This window comes from Fomitopsis serialis (genome assembly GCF_022376445.1).
Source record: "Fomitopsis serialis strain Sig1Antser10 chromosome Unknown B0H18scaffold_127, whole genome shotgun sequence".
NCBI lineage: Eukaryota > Fungi > Basidiomycota > Agaricomycetes > Polyporales > Fomitopsidaceae > Fomitopsis > Fomitopsis serialis.
The window spans coordinates 1-17,252 of record NW_025955087.1 but is presented as its reverse complement, the minus strand read 5'-3'; the positions used below and the strand labels follow the sequence as shown (position 1 = coordinate 17,252).

At 54.9% G+C, this 17,252-nt stretch overlaps 8 protein-coding genes across 8 annotated transcripts; 6 read left to right on the top strand and 2 right to left on the bottom strand.

The window, feature by feature from the left end:
- Nucleotides 1–499: 499 nt before the first annotated feature.
- Nucleotides 500–4,328, top strand: B0H18DRAFT_1124560 (uncharacterized protein; the record flags this gene model as incomplete). The annotated part of the gene is made up of 13 exons (XM_048034884.1): nt 500–646; nt 703–897; nt 950–1,026; nt 1,083–1,173; nt 1,232–1,384; nt 1,446–1,534; nt 1,585–1,706; nt 1,769–2,475; nt 3,446–3,580; nt 3,637–3,877; nt 3,922–3,985; nt 4,054–4,141; nt 4,191–4,328. 13 exons carry the CDS (start codon nt 500–502, stop codon nt 4,326–4,328), a joined length of 2,247 nt encoding a protein of 748 aa, XP_047887396.1.
- Nucleotides 4,329–4,644: 316 nt separating this feature from the next.
- B0H18DRAFT_1039528 (uncharacterized protein) lies at nt 4,645–5,076 on the top strand (the record flags this gene model as incomplete). Its single annotated transcript, XM_048030505.1, has 3 exons — nt 4,645–4,689; nt 4,750–4,865; nt 4,933–5,076. Coding segments are annotated over exons 2-3 (173 nt in total), but the record flags the coding sequence as incomplete, so codon positions are not given.
- A 1,265-nt stretch (nt 5,077–6,341) lies between these two features.
- Nucleotides 6,342–8,160, top strand: B0H18DRAFT_1124559 (uncharacterized protein; the record flags this gene model as incomplete). Its single annotated transcript, XM_048034883.1, has 2 exons — nt 6,342–7,859; nt 7,921–8,160. 2 exons carry the CDS (start codon nt 6,342–6,344, stop codon nt 8,158–8,160), a joined length of 1,758 nt encoding a protein of 585 aa, XP_047887394.1.
- Nucleotides 7,921–8,988, top strand: B0H18DRAFT_1215245 (uncharacterized protein). Its single transcript, XM_048036626.1, has 3 exons — nt 7,921–8,295; nt 8,354–8,660; nt 8,723–8,988. The coding sequence occupies exons 1-2, from the start codon at nt 8,265–8,267 to the stop codon at nt 8,512–8,514; spliced, it is 192 nt and encodes a 63-aa protein (XP_047887393.1). The 5' UTR covers nt 7,921–8,264; the 3' UTR covers nt 8,515–8,660; nt 8,723–8,988.
- A 970-nt stretch (nt 8,989–9,958) lies between these two features.
- Nucleotides 9,959–13,225, bottom strand: B0H18DRAFT_1107762 (amp dependent CoA ligase; the record flags this gene model as incomplete). The annotated part of the gene is made up of 17 exons (XM_048032724.1): nt 12,702–13,225; nt 12,312–12,366; nt 12,231–12,245; nt 12,149–12,175; nt 12,068–12,086; nt 11,984–12,013; nt 11,608–11,923; nt 11,429–11,555; nt 11,360–11,368; nt 11,261–11,307; nt 11,128–11,207; nt 11,044–11,077; nt 10,853–10,982; nt 10,600–10,801; nt 10,431–10,552; nt 10,178–10,365; nt 9,959–10,120 (listed from the first exon to the last, which is right to left on the bottom strand). Exons 1-17 carry the CDS (start codon nt 12,864–12,866, stop codon nt 9,959–9,961), a joined length of 1,728 nt encoding a protein of 575 aa, XP_047887392.1. The 5' UTR covers nt 12,867–13,225.
- A 359-nt stretch (nt 13,226–13,584) lies between these two features.
- Nucleotides 13,585–15,013, bottom strand: B0H18DRAFT_1124556 (uncharacterized protein; the record flags this gene model as incomplete). The annotated part of the gene is made up of 6 exons (XM_048034882.1): nt 13,585–13,689; nt 13,741–13,851; nt 13,902–14,289; nt 14,343–14,472; nt 14,528–14,649; nt 14,703–15,013. The coding sequence occupies 6 exons, from the start codon at nt 15,011–15,013 to the stop codon at nt 13,585–13,587; spliced, it is 1,167 nt and encodes a 388-aa protein (XP_047887391.1).
- Nucleotides 15,014–15,362: 349 nt separating this feature from the next.
- On the top strand, nt 15,363–16,054 carry B0H18DRAFT_1087414 (putative cyclase; the record flags this gene model as incomplete). The annotated part of the gene is made up of 2 exons (XM_048032165.1): nt 15,363–15,968; nt 15,989–16,054. 2 exons carry the CDS (start codon nt 15,363–15,365, stop codon nt 16,052–16,054), a joined length of 672 nt encoding a protein of 223 aa, XP_047887390.1.
- A 97-nt stretch (nt 16,055–16,151) lies between these two features.
- Nucleotides 16,152–16,611, top strand: B0H18DRAFT_78686 (uncharacterized protein). Its single transcript, XM_048039250.1, has one exon. It carries the CDS (start codon nt 16,190–16,192, stop codon nt 16,463–16,465), a length of 276 nt encoding a protein of 91 aa, XP_047887389.1. The 5' UTR covers nt 16,152–16,189; the 3' UTR covers nt 16,466–16,611.
- Nucleotides 16,612–17,252: the final 641 nt, after the last annotated feature.

Sequence of the window (17,252 nt, the reverse complement as noted above, 5' to 3'; positions counted from 1 at the left end):
GTCGACATCGTTTAACGTTCACTAATCCTAGTCAATACCGAGGCCTGCCTGCCTGCTCAAACATACCTTCGATTAATGGCACCGCACCGCCACGTCAACTGCGACGAATCTTGACGTCCTCGGATGCCAGTGGAAGCTTTGAACAAGCGACTCCGACGATGATGAATCGGAACTATATATGCGTCTTGGCACATAGTTTGCGAAGGCTTACTTGAGTACGGTTGCGCCTCTGCGGCTTTCCGCGAGTCGTTTTGACGATATGCGAGGATTACTTCAAGTCACTTCTCCGAGCCACTGGGTCGGCGCAAGGTCGGCGGCGACTCGGCGGCTCGCGCCACAGGCGCGTCGTATCACGTGTCAATTCTCTCACTGGTGACACTGACCGCGGCCACCGCGTCGAAACTCGAGACCGCCAGCTCAGGACGAGTTACACCAGTTTGATCTTGGCTGTATCACCTTACCCGTCGTTCTCTTATTGCCCCATGCTTCGCACATTCATATGCCTCCGAAGAAACGCAAGCAAGTGAATGACTCTCCCTCCGTGACCGAAACTGCCAAGACGACCGAAGAACGATGGAAGACCGTGCGGGGCCGTCGAGGCGGTCTCAAAGCCATGCTCAACATGCCCATGGACATCATCAAGGAGGTTAGCATTGCTGACTTGTGGTTGACACGACGGGGAGACTAATATCATATCTGCAGATATGTTTGTTGCTCCATCCACGAGACTTACTGAATCTCTCTCGAGCGTCGAAATCATTCCACGCATTCTTCATGGCGAAGAGCTCTGCCTACCTGTGGAAAGGCTGTTTGAGAACGATTGTTGGCCTGCCGCCATGCCCAGAGACATTGATTGAACCTGCTTGGGTCTCCCTCGTCTTCGTGCCAGTCTGCACTGTAAGTGATGATACCCCGGGGATGGCCTCATTCTTCATGTGTCATTCGTCAGGTATGCCGCAAACACAAGGCTCCTTCGGTTCACTGGGAGTTTTTGGCGCGATTTTGCGCACCGTGCAGGAAACAAATGTCAGTGAGGTTACCGCGGCACGCGAAATTACTTTGTTGACTTTATATGCATGTAGGCTCTTCTCCAAGAATGAAGGTCATTCATATCTCTGGAATTGGCGTTTTGGGACTCGCTTTATTGACATTCCAGAGGATATATTTATCACGGTATGCTCTCAACAAAGTCGGTGATTGAGGTTCGCTCACTCTCACGACGTTTACACAGGCCCAGGTCACTGGATACGACGAGCCCTGTTACTTGAGATCTCAGATATCGAGTGTCTATGATAAATGGGAGGGGTTCTACAATTTTCAGCATCGGGATGCGGCGGAAGCATTGGCTGAGGATCATCGGCAACAAACGATACGGTCGAAGGCAGTGAGTCGCCTGCCTCCAATAAGTGTCTTACATTGTCACGTCTTACAAGTACTGTCAACAGTTTGCGGCCTTGTGCAAGGAATGGGATGATAATGAACAGCGTAAACGCACTGAGGAGCGTGAACGATTGATCTTCAAGCGCACAATAGAGTACGTGGCGCGTCACGGATCATCCATACATCGCTGATCATGAGAAATAGTGTCTTCACAAGGTTAGGTGATCTTGGCTGGCAGGCCGAGCTCGACTTCATACGAGAAAGGCAGTATGCGCCGCTTCTGGATCATAAGCGTGTCAAGGTTGCCAAGATGCTCACTGAACAGAGTCAGTATTAGCAGCCTTTCGCTCGTGGAGACGCACTGACAACACATAATTTTATAATTTAGCCTGGCAGAATATGAAGGACGAGATGATCGAATGCATGGAGCACATCCGCGAAGAGCGTCTGGAACACGAATACATGGGTATACTGGCGGAGCGCTGGCCGGTTCTGGAGAGCGTAGCGACGGAATTCTTGGACAGGTACCTCGGCGAACATCCAGAGATGCTAGACTACAGGATGAACATCGCGGACCTCGCTCTGTCAAAGGAGTTCCGCGACGTCATGTGTGCACCTGCGGACGAGGTCGTGGACCAAGCAAGCTTTTTGGCGCTGGAGGGCCAAATGGACGCGATCGTGGACAGTTGGCGGACGCGCGTCTGCAAAGACTTCCGCAGGGTATTAGCCAAGCACAAGGCCAAGCGACGTCGAGGCGTTGACCCGCTTGACCTCGCGACAACGCTCTTTGTTGTCGATAACTCGGAGCCAGGACGGATATCGATGTTCTTTCCGAACATCGTCGCTCACAGTGATCTCCGCTCTGCCACGCAGGCGAACGGGACAGACACGTACGAAAAGTTTGTGTACGGGCAAGAGGATGTACGCTGCTATTTCGCCCCCGACGCGCTCCGTCCGTGGGCCCTGACAGACAGTATTCGAGAAGTCATACGAGCGTGCGGGAAGGATCCGAGCACTGCGACGGCGGCAGACCTGGATGCCTCGGATGTCAGGTTGGTCGGTGATGATGAGGCCGTTACAACCTGGCGCGGCGCGGTGAGTACTCAATATATGATCAATGTGACGATCATTCTCTGACAATCTGTGTCTAAGGTACTGAATGCCGCTGATGAGACTGCTTCTCAGTGGCGGCTAGCGAGCGCTGACGAGACTACCGAGGCGAAAGCACAGGAGTTGTCATATTTAAAGACAACAATGCTTTGGTCGTGTACGAGGTGTGAGACGCCGCACATGCCAGTGGTCTACGATGCTGTAGAAGAGCATCTTCGAGCCGAGTGAGTATTACGCTTCGCATGATGTCCTGGACATATTTGACTCAGTCTTTTAGACACGGCATCGAACATCCTAGTATCGCAGATGGAGACATCAGGATGAACCAATGTCTGGTCGCGTCTGCACTAGCCCGGTATGGAGCCCATGGGTGAGCTGTTCAAACAGCGTGGTACGGCTCATAACGATCGGTGGAGGCAGTCTTGTGTTTGACAATGTCTATCTGGATATTGTAGTTGGCGTTGCGACATGTGTTTTTGATGAAGCAAATACTAATCTCGTCACTAATAAATTTCCAATCCTCAACAACGCGACGATGGTGTGAGTTCGTCTCGGTGTTGAGTCATCTTGCTTTTGTGCACCATGATGCAAGTACTGTTGCTCTCGTTACGATACTTTGATGTATGTACCATCAATAACCTCCTGCGATAGCGGCCACTACATATTCGTAATTACTCCTGTATCAATATATTGTCATCGCCCTAGAATTCGTGGTGTTGTGGCTTTCCGCTATATCGTGTCAAGGTGCTCGGAGCCTAGAATGCACTTGCCACAAGCGCGTACCTCTCACGTGTATGACGCGTGACCGTGACACCGTGTGGCTTTGTGGCCAACCGCGTCGGGTTCAGTGGCTGCGTTCAACTTTAGACTTGACCACTACTGGCTTGCCCATCGCTCTCTTTCCCCCATTTTCACCACGCGTCTCTAACAATCACACTCGCAAATGGCGCCAAAGAAGTCCAAGCGAACAAAGGCATCTGCGCCCGCGAGCAGAGTCACTGCCAAAACGGAGGCTCGATGGAAGAATGTGCGCGGCCGACGTGGCGGCCTGCAAGATATGCTCAACATGCCGATGGACGTTATGAAGGAGGTAGAGTGGAATCATGCGCGTATGTGAATCATAGACTGACGATACTATTCGTGTAGATATGCTTGTATCTCCATCCTCGCGATCTGCTGAGTCTCTCCAGGACGTCGAAGTCGTTCCATGCGTTCCTCATACAGCGAAGCTCTGCCTATCTATGGAAGGGCACTATCAAGAACATTTTAGACCTACCTCCGTGCCCAGAAGGATGGATCGAATCGGCATGGATATCCCTCATCTTCTCCCCATATTGCACTCTAAGTGGTACGGCTCTCGGCGAACTGCATCATTTGTCTGATGTAGGTATATTTGACCGTGAATGTGGTATCTCAAGGCTTGCGGCACAGGCAAAGCCGCGACTGTGCACTGGGAGTTTCTGTCTCGGTTCTGCGCACGTTGTAGGCCCCAAATGTCAGCCTTTCATTATTGACATCTCTTTGTCATGTTTGCTCAAGTCATCCCTGTGTTTTTATGTACAGGGTTGTCGCTGAGAATAAGGTAAACCAGATCCTTAGCTCTGAGCAGTGGCAGGATTTCTACTCAATACCAAAGGATATATTTCTCAAAGTACGTCTACACAGATGCTTCGAGCTCCACCTACTAACTGTACTCATAGGCCATGACAGTCACGGGTTTTAAGGGCCCATGCTATAGCAAAGCTCAAGTGTTCGAAGCTGTCGAGACCTATGGAAAGCTTTATGCGGCTAGGAAGTGGGATTCTGCGAGAAAGCTCGGTGATCAAGACAGCAAATGAGCACGACAGTCCCGTGAGGTAGGTCATGTAGTTCAAACACTCTATGCTGCCTGGTCTGATCCAGCCATGTCTATGTAGCACACAGCTTTATGCCAGACATGGGCCGAGAAGGAAGAACGTACACACATACAGGAGCTTCAGGCGCTCATAAATGAGTGTTTAGAAAAGTACGTAGGGCATTACCTTTTGATTATACGTCACTGAAGTTCCAAACCAGTGTGATATCGAGGCTACGTGCTCTGGGATGGGGAACTGAGCTAGACTTCATACAAACAAGAGACAATACTCTGCTTTCGCAACATAAGCACATCCGAGTTGCCAAGAAGCTCACGGAACACGGTCAGTATCAGCAACCCTTACAGTGAGCTCTTGGCCGTTTCCTTGGCCGTATCGATTAGCGAGTGCCGACGAGACTGTCAAGACTAAAACACTCGAGCTAACAAAGCTGCGAAAAGCGAGACTGTGGTCGTGCACCATGTGTGAGACGCCTCACATGCCAATGGTCTACGATGCCGTGCAAGAGCATCTTCGCGCCGAGTGAGTGTCACGCAGCACGCTTCTCATAGTATCCCAGACAGATTCACTCGGACCCGGATTCTTTCAGACACGGTGTCGAACATGCGAATTTTGGAGAAGACATCAAGTTGAACCAGAACCTGGTGGCGTCTGTGCTAGCCCAGTCAGGAAACCCTATCATGGCGTACAATCTTCCTAAATGAAGCAGCATGACAAGGATGTTCGGAGGAATAGCTACGTTCCAGTCACTGATGCCCATGGTAGATATTGTAACATGTGCCCCGACGTATAGGCTAATGCATAATCGCGGGACGTAGGCCAGACAATGATCAATGACGCTGCGCTCGCGCAACCTACTCCGCGAGTAACTAGAGAGACATGACAACTACCTTTTTCTCGCTGCCAAACGCGTCGATGCTGGTGTTTACACACAGACCTTGATGAAGTGCACTGGCTACTTACTTCTTGTCACATACGTGCGGCGATCTGCCCGGGGGGGCAGATCTGTAGTCGCAAATTGTCGGTGGTCATCGATTCATCAACATCCCTCGTTAACGTCCGAGCGTTGCGACAGACACTGCTAGCTAGAGTATGCAACACATCATCGCACATCAGGCCCTGGCCGCCCTCCGCATGATGCGCAATGTCACTGTCGACTGCCAAAGGTCATGATGCTTTCTAAACTTCTAACAGGCCTCCATCCCTTCCGCTTGCGATCGACAGGCTCACTTAAGTTCGAAAGAAAATCCCTGTTTTTCCAACTGACGCTGTCAATGCCGGGCCGTGACTTCGCACATAGTGAATATTACTCTCTGCTTGCATCTTGTTGCATGACTAGAGTGCACAGCAAGGGGCTGCGTGGCCTCGCGGCCGACCGTAGACTACACCAGAAAGAGCGCGTTAACCGCAAGTTGCCGCTAGAGTTCCTCGGGATTGCGTCGACGGATTCGACGCCGTCGGTGCACCGGTGAGCGCTCTGCCAGTATAGCCATCCGCGACGCGAATACTGATCATGACGCTACGGCCTACTCATGCACGTAATTAAGTACTGTCCAAGTACTGTCTTTGGCGTGGATCTCGACCGAATACCGTGCATACAGCGACTTACATGGGATTGTCAATGTTTCCATGATCAATGAGTCTGACGTCGAGTACGTCCAGTGACCGCGGAAGATGAAGGTGTTAGGACTCCGACTCACCAGGTACTTAGACTCACTCACTTTGGACCCTCCGCCTCCCCTCCCGCTTCCCCTCTCTTCCTCCTCCCGCCTTCCCTCTCTTCCTCCTCCGAGCCACCGCTTTCCCTCTCCTCCTCCCGCCTCTCCTCCTCCGCCTCTCTTCCTCCCGTTCCCGCCTCTCCTCCCGCTCCCACTCTTCCCCTCCAAACCCCACCCTGACTCCAACATGGAGACTTCCATGACTTTCCGTTTCTTTTGCGGCAGCAGGCTTGTTCGCAAGTTCAGATGTACATTGACATCAATTCCTTCTTGGGCATGCATGGCCCACTGGCTATGGGCAGCCTATGACCCCCTGCCGAATGACGCTGCCCTCCAGTATATTGGTCACGATGGCCGCCAGGTCGTTGTAGATGACGAGGAAGGACTGATGGCAATGCTAGCTGTAGTGTCCCCAACCCAGCCAGTGGACTGTTGGGTGCGTAACAGACATGTCGACGTCGTTGATCAAGCTATCGCTCGTACTAGCGAAGAGAACGTCGACGACAGTACTGGAGACCGCATTGTCAAGATATCGGTCTCTCAATGGCGCCCACCCGCCTTCCTGACCAACGAGTCGCCGATTGGGATTGGCGATGTTCAGCGTCGATCAATCACACCTTCCCCACCAACGAACGAAAACGATTCTGTGTTTCACGACACAGTTGAAGCACAGTTCGCGCGACGTATGGTGGCTGAACCTTACAGCCTGTTCGCAGATGGGGAGGGTGTGTGGATACATGGAGCACCGCTGCGGTTGAGCCTCGCGCAGCTGCTTCGCGGTCCCAACCGTGAAGCAGTTGCACTTGACCTGACGCGAGCGCTGCGATCGGTCACCGTAGTGGACGAAGGCGGAATCGGCTTGGACCGTTCATTGGTCCTAGCCGGTGACCGTCCCCAGGCTCGCTACCGGTCTAGTAGCCCGCGTCCCCCTCCTGCGTACGGACCGCCTGTTCATGACCGCCTTGTGATGACGGCGAGTCCACCACCGCCTCCGCCAGCCACGGTATCTCGCCAGGTGCCCAACGCTGAGGAGCCTGGCCCCAGCATGCGGAGAGTCTCGCATTCCCGCTCATCATCCCTTACTCGCCAAAGTCTGTCCAGCACCAGCAGCACCAGACAAAGTGTCGCCGCGGCGGGCTCACCTAGGAACGTAGTGCTAGAGAGCGGAGCACCCCGCAGTGGCTTTGCCAATGTTGTCCATCAGCACTCCCTACAACGTTGTTCCGCAGTACCAGCACGGTACGAGCCTCTCGTGCTATCGTCGAGTACTGCTGCATCCGACGGGTCCGCCAACACTCAGGCTGGCCGCTCTGCTATGCTATCTCGCGCAGTCTTGGCCGAGACCGCCCATGGTACCCGACCCGCTACATTGCGCAGAGCACAGCGCCCTGAGCCTCAACAGGCTGTCACCGATGTACTCGAGATCAACCTGGCACGGCTTGGGGGCGGATTGCTCGACATCCACGCTCGTGGGATTATCTCCAACCGCCTTCACACCTTGCGCGAGATCGCTGCCCGTGTTGCATCGTTTTACCGCATGTCCACTGACGTCCTCATCCTCTCCTACTCTCCTCGTGACACCGCGCTGCCATCTTGGATGGTAGACAGACGCTGGCAACAGATTCGCAACCCACTCGAGTTCGCTAATATGCTCAAGGCTGCGTCCACGAAGGCCTTCGTTGAGTTTGCGGTACTCAAGGCGGCGGCTGCTGGCGGGCACACCACCTTGGGGTACGGTGCTCTGCGATTCCGAATTGCCGGTTCAGCCACGCCAGGCGTGAATGGGCTCTCCACCCCGGTGACTGTCACGGAACGAGTGGCGACTGGGGGTGCAGGGTCCTCGACCATGGTGTTTACAGTCCTACGCCACATCCGGGAACTGCAAGAAGCTAACACACGCGTCGACCTCCGACATGTACAACCAAGACGCGGAGCGGCGGCCCCAGGAAGACTGTCAAGTCGGGGAGGTCGCGGAGCTTCCAATCACATTGCCACCAGCCCAACCCACGTCGCGCCCTCGACCAGGGGTCGCGGCGGACGTGGCACTGGCCGTCCGGACGCCGTTCGCGATCTCCTACGCGCTGCTTCGATCGCTTTGAGTAGACTGCCCACTGATGGAGACAACGATGAGGGTCCATTCTCGCGCCGGCATCAAGCTTCCGAGTCACCTCGCGTACGAGCGACTAATCATCGGGAATCGACCATGTCGACAGAGCGTCAACGACATGCTTCCCGTGAGTTGAACCTCACAATGACGTTACACCTCTACACGTGGAACTCATCATGTTGTAGGACGTGGCTCCGCGTTCGTTGAAGCCTGGCGTAGCGGCGTCTCACCCGTTGTAGCTCCTGGTCGGGGGTGCAGCGGGAGAGGCAGTTGGACTCATCAACCCGGGCGTGGACGTGGAGGAATTTCGTTCACGTACCGCGGTACGACGCAGCCGCGAGCTTGACGAGCTTGGAGGCCAACTGGACGGTGTCTGCGTAGGCCATGTTCGCCGTCCGATCGCGCTGTGCTCAATGGATCAGCATGCTCGACAGCATCAGTATGTCCCCGATTATGGAACGATGTCAATGTCTCGACCTCCTTTCCCAGGCAGTATGCCTTCCCACTTTCACTTTTCCCATGTTTACTTACGTGATGCTTCTTCGTCTTCTCAGTAATCGTTGGGATCGCATTCTTGAACAATGAGTCAGGACTCATTGAAGTTGACCGGCCGAATGCCGATTCCACTCCTTTATGACGTCTTGTCCTATGAGGCCCCATGTATGTAATGTGTGCAGTACTACGTTGTATGTATGTACAGTACTGTGTTATGCCTGTGCAGTGGTAGTTCGTGGCGTTGGTGTGTCTTCTCATCCCGTAGCAGACCGGCTTGACACTTACACCATACCTTGTCAGTATACAATGCCTAATTGCCCTGCTTTGCGCACGAGTGTGACCACAAGACCTCCGCGCGTGTTACGAACGAACGACGTGGCTCTCGTCCACAGGCGACGCAAACTTGAATCCCAAAAGGTGCATGTCATTTGAAGTTTACCGCTGCTCGGTGAGACTGAAGGCTCTCGTACTAGAGCCTAGTTTTCAGGCCAATCGATGATCTACCGATCCCTGTATATGCTAAGTTACGTTCGACTCGTGGAGTCTTACACCACCACGGTCTGTCCCGCGAGAACTTTCCTCGGACCCTTAGCTCCTCTATTTCCCGGTCCGCAGCTTAACCCCAGTCGGTGGTGCCGCCTCCGCCACCACAACACCGTCGGCCACCACCACCACCAGCGTCATCGCGAAGGCACCTAGCATTTCGGACGTGGTAAGTTAGATCTGCTTTCGTCTTCGGTATGTTCGCCCGCAGGAGAGATGGGTTCAGTAGTCATGGACCGCTTGACCACATGCATCCGGAGATGTTCCCCGGCTTGCACGAACACGCCTTCGGTGGAGACGGCCGTGGCTACTTCCCTTGCGGTTTCGAGGCCGGGGTCGCAGTATGGGCTCCTTGGACATGGGCGGACCACATGCGTACGGATTTAGAGGCCCCCATGTCGTGACGGTCGGCGTGGAGGTTTGGGTTCTGCGACACCGTCTTCCTCTCTCGCCTTTCGAAGAGGCAAACCAGAACAAAAGCCCTCCGAGATCGTGTAGGGAGCCGCATATAGTCACCCAGATACACGCAATAATGTGGTTCCGTAATATCCTTGGGTAAGCAAATTTCAAGTGCTGCCTTCTCCGAGTTGGGACACGCGCCGACCTTACTGTGATGCACACTAACCAAGGAAACCCGATTTTTACCAGCTGATAGCATGGTCTCCACCCAATAGATACTGGAAAAATGTCTACGGCCTGCGCGCCGACGAGTATCGCGACAGTCTCCGTTACAGACGGAAAGCTCCCCCACATCAAAGCTTCGCCTTAACGCCCTTGGTCTTCAGGTGTGCACTCCTTGCCTTGTCGCGTAGGAACCGTCTGAGCAGCTTCCCGCTAGGGTTCCTCGGGATCACGTCGATGAACTCGACGCCGCCAGTGAGCTGCTTGTAGGAGATCTTGCCATCCGCGACGTACTGCAAGGGCCGCACGAATCATCAGCGATCTAGTTCCACTGAAGACGATCAGTATACCTTGACGATCGCCGCTTTGATCTTTTCACCTTCGGCGGGGTCCTTGCTCATGCGCTCCTTAGCGCTCGCGGTGGGCACGACAAACGCGAGGGGGAGGTCACCGTTGAAGTCATCGAGCAGACTGACCACGCAGACGTCCGAGACGTCCGGATGGTCGAGGATGAAGCCCTCGAGTTCCGCGGGAGCGACTGGAGAGAACGCGACGTCCGCAAGTGAGTAATGACAGAGCGGACGGGTACAGCTGGCGACGAACCCTGGAAGCCTCGCACTTTCAGGAGCTCCTTGATGCGGTCGATGACGAACAGCTCGGCCTGGTCGTTGACGATCACCTCGTCGCCCGTGTTCAGCCACCCGTCCACGAACGTCTCCTTATTCCTACACTCCTCGTCAGTTCCGAGTCGCAAAGCACAGACGAGACGCACGCCTGCTCATTGTTCAAGTATCCCAGCGCCAGAGAGGGCACCTTCACGAGGAACTGCCCGGGCTCGTCCGGCGCACAGTCCGTGCCGTCCGGGCGGACGACGCGCGCGGCGACGCCGGGAATGAGCACCCCTGCACTGCCCAGCGTGCCAACCCTCTGGTCATGTCGCGGGAGCGTTACCACTGCGAAGCTCTCTGTCATACCTGCACGGGGTTCAATCGAGACAAGCCCTGACGCAGAGGAGAGGAGCTCACCGAAGGCTTGACCGACCCTGGCTTTGGGAAAGACGTTGGCCACAGCTGCTTGAAGTTCGGGCGAAACGGGGGCGGCCCCAATCATGACAGACTGGATGGTGCTGAGGTCGTATTTCTTCACGTCTGGGTGCTAACATAAGACTTGTGGGTAAGCAATGGGGTGTGGTGAGCGTCGAGGGACACCGACAAACCTTGACTAACAGTACGGCCATAGGAGGCACGCAGCTGATCAACAAGTCAAGCTTTGGTCCACGCGATTAGGAGATGACGCGTACGGGAGGGTTGTGATACGGTAGCGCTCGATACTCTTGAGCATGTCGGTGAAGACGAATTTCTGGGAAACGACAAGCGGCATCTGCGGTAGCGGTCAACAATACAGCAAGCCTACGAAGAAAATTGGTGATGTACCCCGAGGAAGAACCCAAAGTGCATGATAAACGCAAGGCCATATACGTCTGCCATCTGTCAGGATGTCTCAAGGGTCGTTCGCAGTGCACGGAAGCTTACGGTAGAATGGTAGTGCTGCAAAGCACCGATCGACTCTCAGCAATTATACATAACTACAGAATAAAAGAGGCAAACCTGCGTATATTATCCGACCGGGTCTGAAGGGTTTGTCTTCCCATGGCTTAGGATCGCCCTCGGCATAAACAACGCACTGAATGATGTTGGCGATCTGCGCGTAATGCGGGACCATCACAGCCTACGAGAAACCTTCAGTTGTCACTCACAGCCCATCTCCAGATGCAACGAACCTTCGGAAGCCCGGTGGTGCCGCTAGAGAAGTTCAGAAACGCGATCTTTGTCTTTCCTTCGCCTGATTTGAGTTTCCTCTCTGTATAGCTTATCGGTATGCTCAGGCCCTTCGTGACGAGTTCCTGGACCGTCATGTAAGAGGACTTCCCGTTCGGTGGTCTGTCAACTAGGACAATGCTATCCAGCATGAGCCCGACCGTGCGTGCGGCAGCTTCTACGATCGCGAGACAGGTGAAATGCACAAAGATAAGCTTGGCGTCGGTGGTCTTCAATTGGTGGACGAGCTCGTTATGATTGTACGAAGGGTTGGCTGTGCTAGAAAGAAATTGAGGCACAGTGAATATTCATGACTGACATAGGCCAGTATATACGCACCTGATGACAGCTCCCAGTCGGTGAACGGCCCTGCAAAATATATGTCGACAACAATCTGGCGCATGGCGTCGAAGGACAGCTTACCAGACCATCACAGGGAAGTCTTAGAATTAAGTTCTTTTGAGTGAGATGCAACGAACATCACTTAAATGGGAATCAACATACCAACATGGTTCGGACTGTACACGCAAACTGGCAAGAGACGTTGTCCAGAGCTCTATGCCCTGAACAAATGCTGATGGCTCACCAACATCTTCATCTCCTGTATATGGAACAGAATCGAGCATTCATCAATGACCATTAGTACAGTGAGAACATCGATACCCGCCTATGTTCCAACGGGTTTTGAGCGCATTCGCAAGACTGTCTGTGCGCGAACGAAGCTACAAGCCAATATTCATGTGAGTTACTAGCCGCCTTCCCGTCATATACTTGTGAGGCTCCGGTCCTCGATATTTAACTTCAAGCACAGTGTACTAGCACTATCGACACCGCCACGACGGTAGCCACTTTGGCTCAGTGCACACGACAAATATCGACCACTTTCGCAGAAAGCACATGAGGCCGCCATCGCGATGATTTTGAAAAGCGGAATGTAGGACATTTTTGGTGTGAACCTCGAAGAGGAGGAACAGACTGAGCCTGGCGATGGCCGTCGACGTCCCTGTCCTCTCACGTGCACGTGTTCTGGGTCGGTCAAGAACCGCGTTCCACTCACCTCCTCTTCTCCCACTTCCCTCCCTGTGGCCTCCTCAATCATCCATGGCCGATTCTTGCCTAGTCTTGGTCTGTTTAGGTGCCCGACATCCAACATGAACTGCGGAATCGTCAAGTCATCTGGGATCGCTGGGAGAGGGCCTCCGGGACCTTGGACTACGCGCATACTGTTGCGTACGAAATGTCGGTGAGGGCGTGCAGCGTTTTGGGGTCAGTACTCCATGCTGACGAGGATATATATATGCGCGCGCTGTTGCGAGTAAAGCGGCAATTGACGTTGATCGGCTGCGTCGCAGCTGGCGCTGATCTGGGCGACTGGTCAGCGGTAGCGCGGTCGTGCGATGAACCATGACTATGAAGCACAGAACGTTGTCTCGGCTAGTACAGGTACCCTGTATATTACTAGCTCGTCACCGAACACAGCAGGAGGTCGTACGAGATCTTCATCTTCTGTCTCAACTCATGCCGACACCGCACGCATACCGCCCGCTGAGGTGACACCCGCGGACCATCCCCGTCAATCGGGTTGGATATTGGAATGCAGCACGGGCGCGAACTTGAAAGGGAAGCGGCGCTCCAGTGAGCGCGGCGGACTTACATGCCTTGGTTCCTCCCTAACAGATGTGCCTTTCGCTCACTCTCCCGTGTCAACCAAGACATAGCACGAAGCTATGTAGAAGTTGTGGCTGTCTGAATCTCATAGTCCCCAGAGTCTACGTGGCAGCACGGATGGAGTGGGATAAGCATATTGCGAGCGTATGTACATGCGCATGCGTTTGAGTATAGGATACATTGCAACTTGCCTCGAATGTCCGTACGTGTACACAGTGAATGATACCTTCGGTGACTTGTATGACCAGCAAAAACGGATGACCTGCAGCCTGTTATGAAACCCCACGTTCCCCAGCAGGGACGTACATCTTTGCATGTGAATCCACGAGCTTGTACACACTCCAGAGATCGACCGGTGTACTGCGCATTTGTGACCGCTGGATGCACAGTGAGCTCAGCGATCAGGCGAAGATAAACCATGCACGCACCAACGCGAAGCACGTCCCTCTATAGATGTACTGGAACACGTCGTGGAACTCTGGGTGCTGCTTCGTGACAGCATGATCCGAGAGACAGCGTACGACCGCCTGCTTCACGACCTGCGAGAAGGATCAGCGATTCATCTGACAAACCGAGAACATCAACACACCGTCTTGTTCGTCTTCTCCTTCTGGTCCGCCGAGAACGTCGCAAACTCCCCACCTGCGACATGCGCAGCGTTGAACGCGTCCACAGGGCTCTCGCACGCGTCCCCGTCCACGCTCGCCTGGCGCACCTTCGCGCTGGCCCGCGACGGGACACTCGGCACCTTGAACTCCACCTGCCTGCCCGCCTTCGGCACAGCGGGGGCGGACATGGCTTTGGGAAGGCGCGTCATCGTCTCGCGCGCCCTGCGCAGTGCCTCCGCGTCCGGGCCGTCTTTGTCCTTCCCTGCCGCGGATCGGGACTTCTTGTCGCGCGAGAGGGGGACGCGTCCCGCTTGCGCTTCGCGGCGGTCGTGGGAGTGGGGAGGGAGGGCATCCGGGGTGTGGGGTCGTCTGGACGCGGGCGCGAGGGGATGGGCATGGGTGGCGGGCCAGGGAGGATGCACGCGACGAGGAGGCGGATGGGCTGTGAGGGAGAGGTGGAGGTAGAGGGAGGAGTGAGGGGGCTGTCGAAGACGTCGGACGAGGTGGATTCAAGTTGGGCGTAGATGATAATGTCTTCTGCACTGGAGTCGCCTTTGCGTGCGTATGGGTACCAGTTGGCAAAGAGAGGGGCTGGACGAGTGCTTACCGCTGTCGCTGAGGCTGACGCGTACTCCGTAGTCACTTCGTCCGGTAGGAGACGTGAAAGGCTCCAGACAGAATATATTCTCAAAGTATAATCGGCTGAGTGTCGCCTTCGGGTGGATGTCTCTGCGTGGCGGGATATACATATATGACGACAAAAGAGCACAGCAAGTACTCACAGTTGCACCACTCCAGAGCTCTTCTCGTCCACCCAAAGCTTGCGCATCTCGACAGCGCCCACAAGATGCAGACTGGGTCTGCCACGCATACTTTCGAGCGCGAGCGCGAGAGGATGGTTGAATAAGTCGAAGTTGACATCGTTGAGCTTCGACGCAGCCAGCGCGGATGTTCCAAGAGGGGCTGTAAAGCTCAGCCCGTCGAGAACCATGTGCGATTCGGGGAGCGAGAGTGCGCCTCGGTAGAGAAGGCGGTGAGTAGATTGCGTGGTCGTTTGCGAGGCTTTCGTGTCGTCTGTGTAGCATTCGTCCATCGCTGAATCTGGAAATAACATCCCACTACAGTAGTATGACGAGCTAATGTTGTGCAGCGCGTAGTAAAGTGACAATCTGGAGGAGAACTGGCACGTTCAGGCAGCCCGAGGCAGCAGCAGCAGGAGGAGGAGGAGGAGGGGTCCGTCACGTCGCGTCACGTCTGTTGGTCTTGCGGTCACCTGACCGTGTAACCGTTGCGGTCGGTGGCTAATGCCGCTAACAATGGACCCCCCACCTCTCCTCCTCCTCCTCCTCCTCCTCCTCCTGCTGCTGGTGTTCGCTCGACGCTCGTTGAAGCTAAGACTGTCATATTTACCGCCCCCTTTCATGCCCAGTACAGTCGGATCCATGCCAGCCGAATACGTAGACCTCTCGCAAACTCTTGATCCAAACACCCCAGTGTATCCTGGCGACCCTATATTCAGCTGCTGCCCAACTCTGACCATCGAACACGACGGAAATAACGTTACGTCCATCTCGATGGGCTCACACACTGGCACCCACGTCGACGCCCCTTACCATTTCATACAAGACGGGAAGCGCATTGACGAAGTTCCACTCTCTCGCTTCGTTGGTTCTGCAGTTGTAGTGGACGTATCGAACAAAGCCGCCAAACAGCCATTTGTCTGGAGCGACTTGCAACCATATGAAGAGAGACTGCGCAGATATGTCTCGGAGGATGCTAGTGTCATCCTGTTGGTACGGACAGACTGGTCAAGGCACTGGGGGACTGACACGTTCTTCGAACATCCATACCTGGATCGCGAGGCGGCCGAGCGCGTCATCACGACTGGCGTCAGGACCATAGGTATCGACACCCTCAGTCCCGACCCGACGCACCTCGACCCGCACGCAGAGGCCGACTTTGCCGTGCATCAGGTCATCCTCGGTGCTGGAGGTATCATCGCGGAGAATCTTAGCAACCTTGGGGCGATACAGGACGGTGACTGGATCGTCAACATGGTCCGCTTAAGATCGGCAGATGCGATGGCTCGCCCGTGCGTGCTTTCGCTTGGAGACGGACGTGCGGGACTCGGTGATCCATTCATGTGAGTTCCTGTTCCGACTGAGGGCTTGCCCCTCCCCACCGAGATTGTTCACTTCATGGGATTTATGCTCATGGGGTATATACTGTCATCAGGACCTCCGAGTGTCAGGCGTTTTGACCTTATGACATGTTATACAGGAGGCGACTCTCGTGTTTCGTAATGTGGTTCTCGGAGTGTGTACTTGCCTCACTTCCCAAATGCTGTCTGGTATCCGGGATGTTCGAAAGAGTCACAACACTCGTCTGGTGCGTACGAAGCTGTGCAGCTCGTTTTCGCCTGGGATTAGCGGCCAACGTGATAGTGTTTGACACAGGTGGACGTTCTTGGTATCTGACTACGGCGCTGATACATCGGCTACCCGTCTCCTCGCCGCTCGGAACAGGAGACTTGAAACTGACTTGAAACCTCGACCCGTTCACCTTGCGGGTGCTTGCTCTATCAATCCATCATCCCATCCCTGGTGCACTCTTTGGCGCGGCCAGGCTGTATCCGGTCAGTGCCATGTTACTCCAGGTATCACCAGGCTACACTCAAGCTACACTGAAGTGTCGCTGAAGACGCCGTAAAATAGGCCGCCGTCTGTCAGTGGACGGTTGACTCTATCTCCCGGACCGACGTCCGTATTGTCCTCCGTGATGTCTTTGAACCACCGAACATTCACCTGCAGCCTCCTCGGCACCGACCCGGGCTATATATGTACGCTGTGTGCCCCGAGCACATCCAAGCCCCTCACGTTCACATGGGAGACCCTGCGGCACTCGACTTCGCGCTCAAACGGCGGGTCATCGACCTCACCCATCCGCTGGTGCCCAACGGGGTGCCTACCTGCCCGGGACACCCGAAGTACACCGCCGAGCACACGTTCAAGCTCGCCGAGGGCGCGTTTGCGAACGTGCACACGCTCACGATCGGGACGCACACCGGGACGCACATAGACGCGCCGTACCACTTCTACGAGACGCATGCTCCGTCGACCAGCTCGATCTGTCGCTACTCGCCGCGGCGCCCGCCATCGTCGTCGACGTCCGCCACAAGGCTCCGCACGAAGCCATCATCTGGGATGACCTGCGGAAATACGAGAGCGGGATGCGCGAGGTACGGCGGTGCTACTGTGCACGGCTGGGCGCCTCGGTATGGGAAGTCGGATTATAGCGACCATCCGTATCTGGAGTTGGAAGCTGCGGAACGG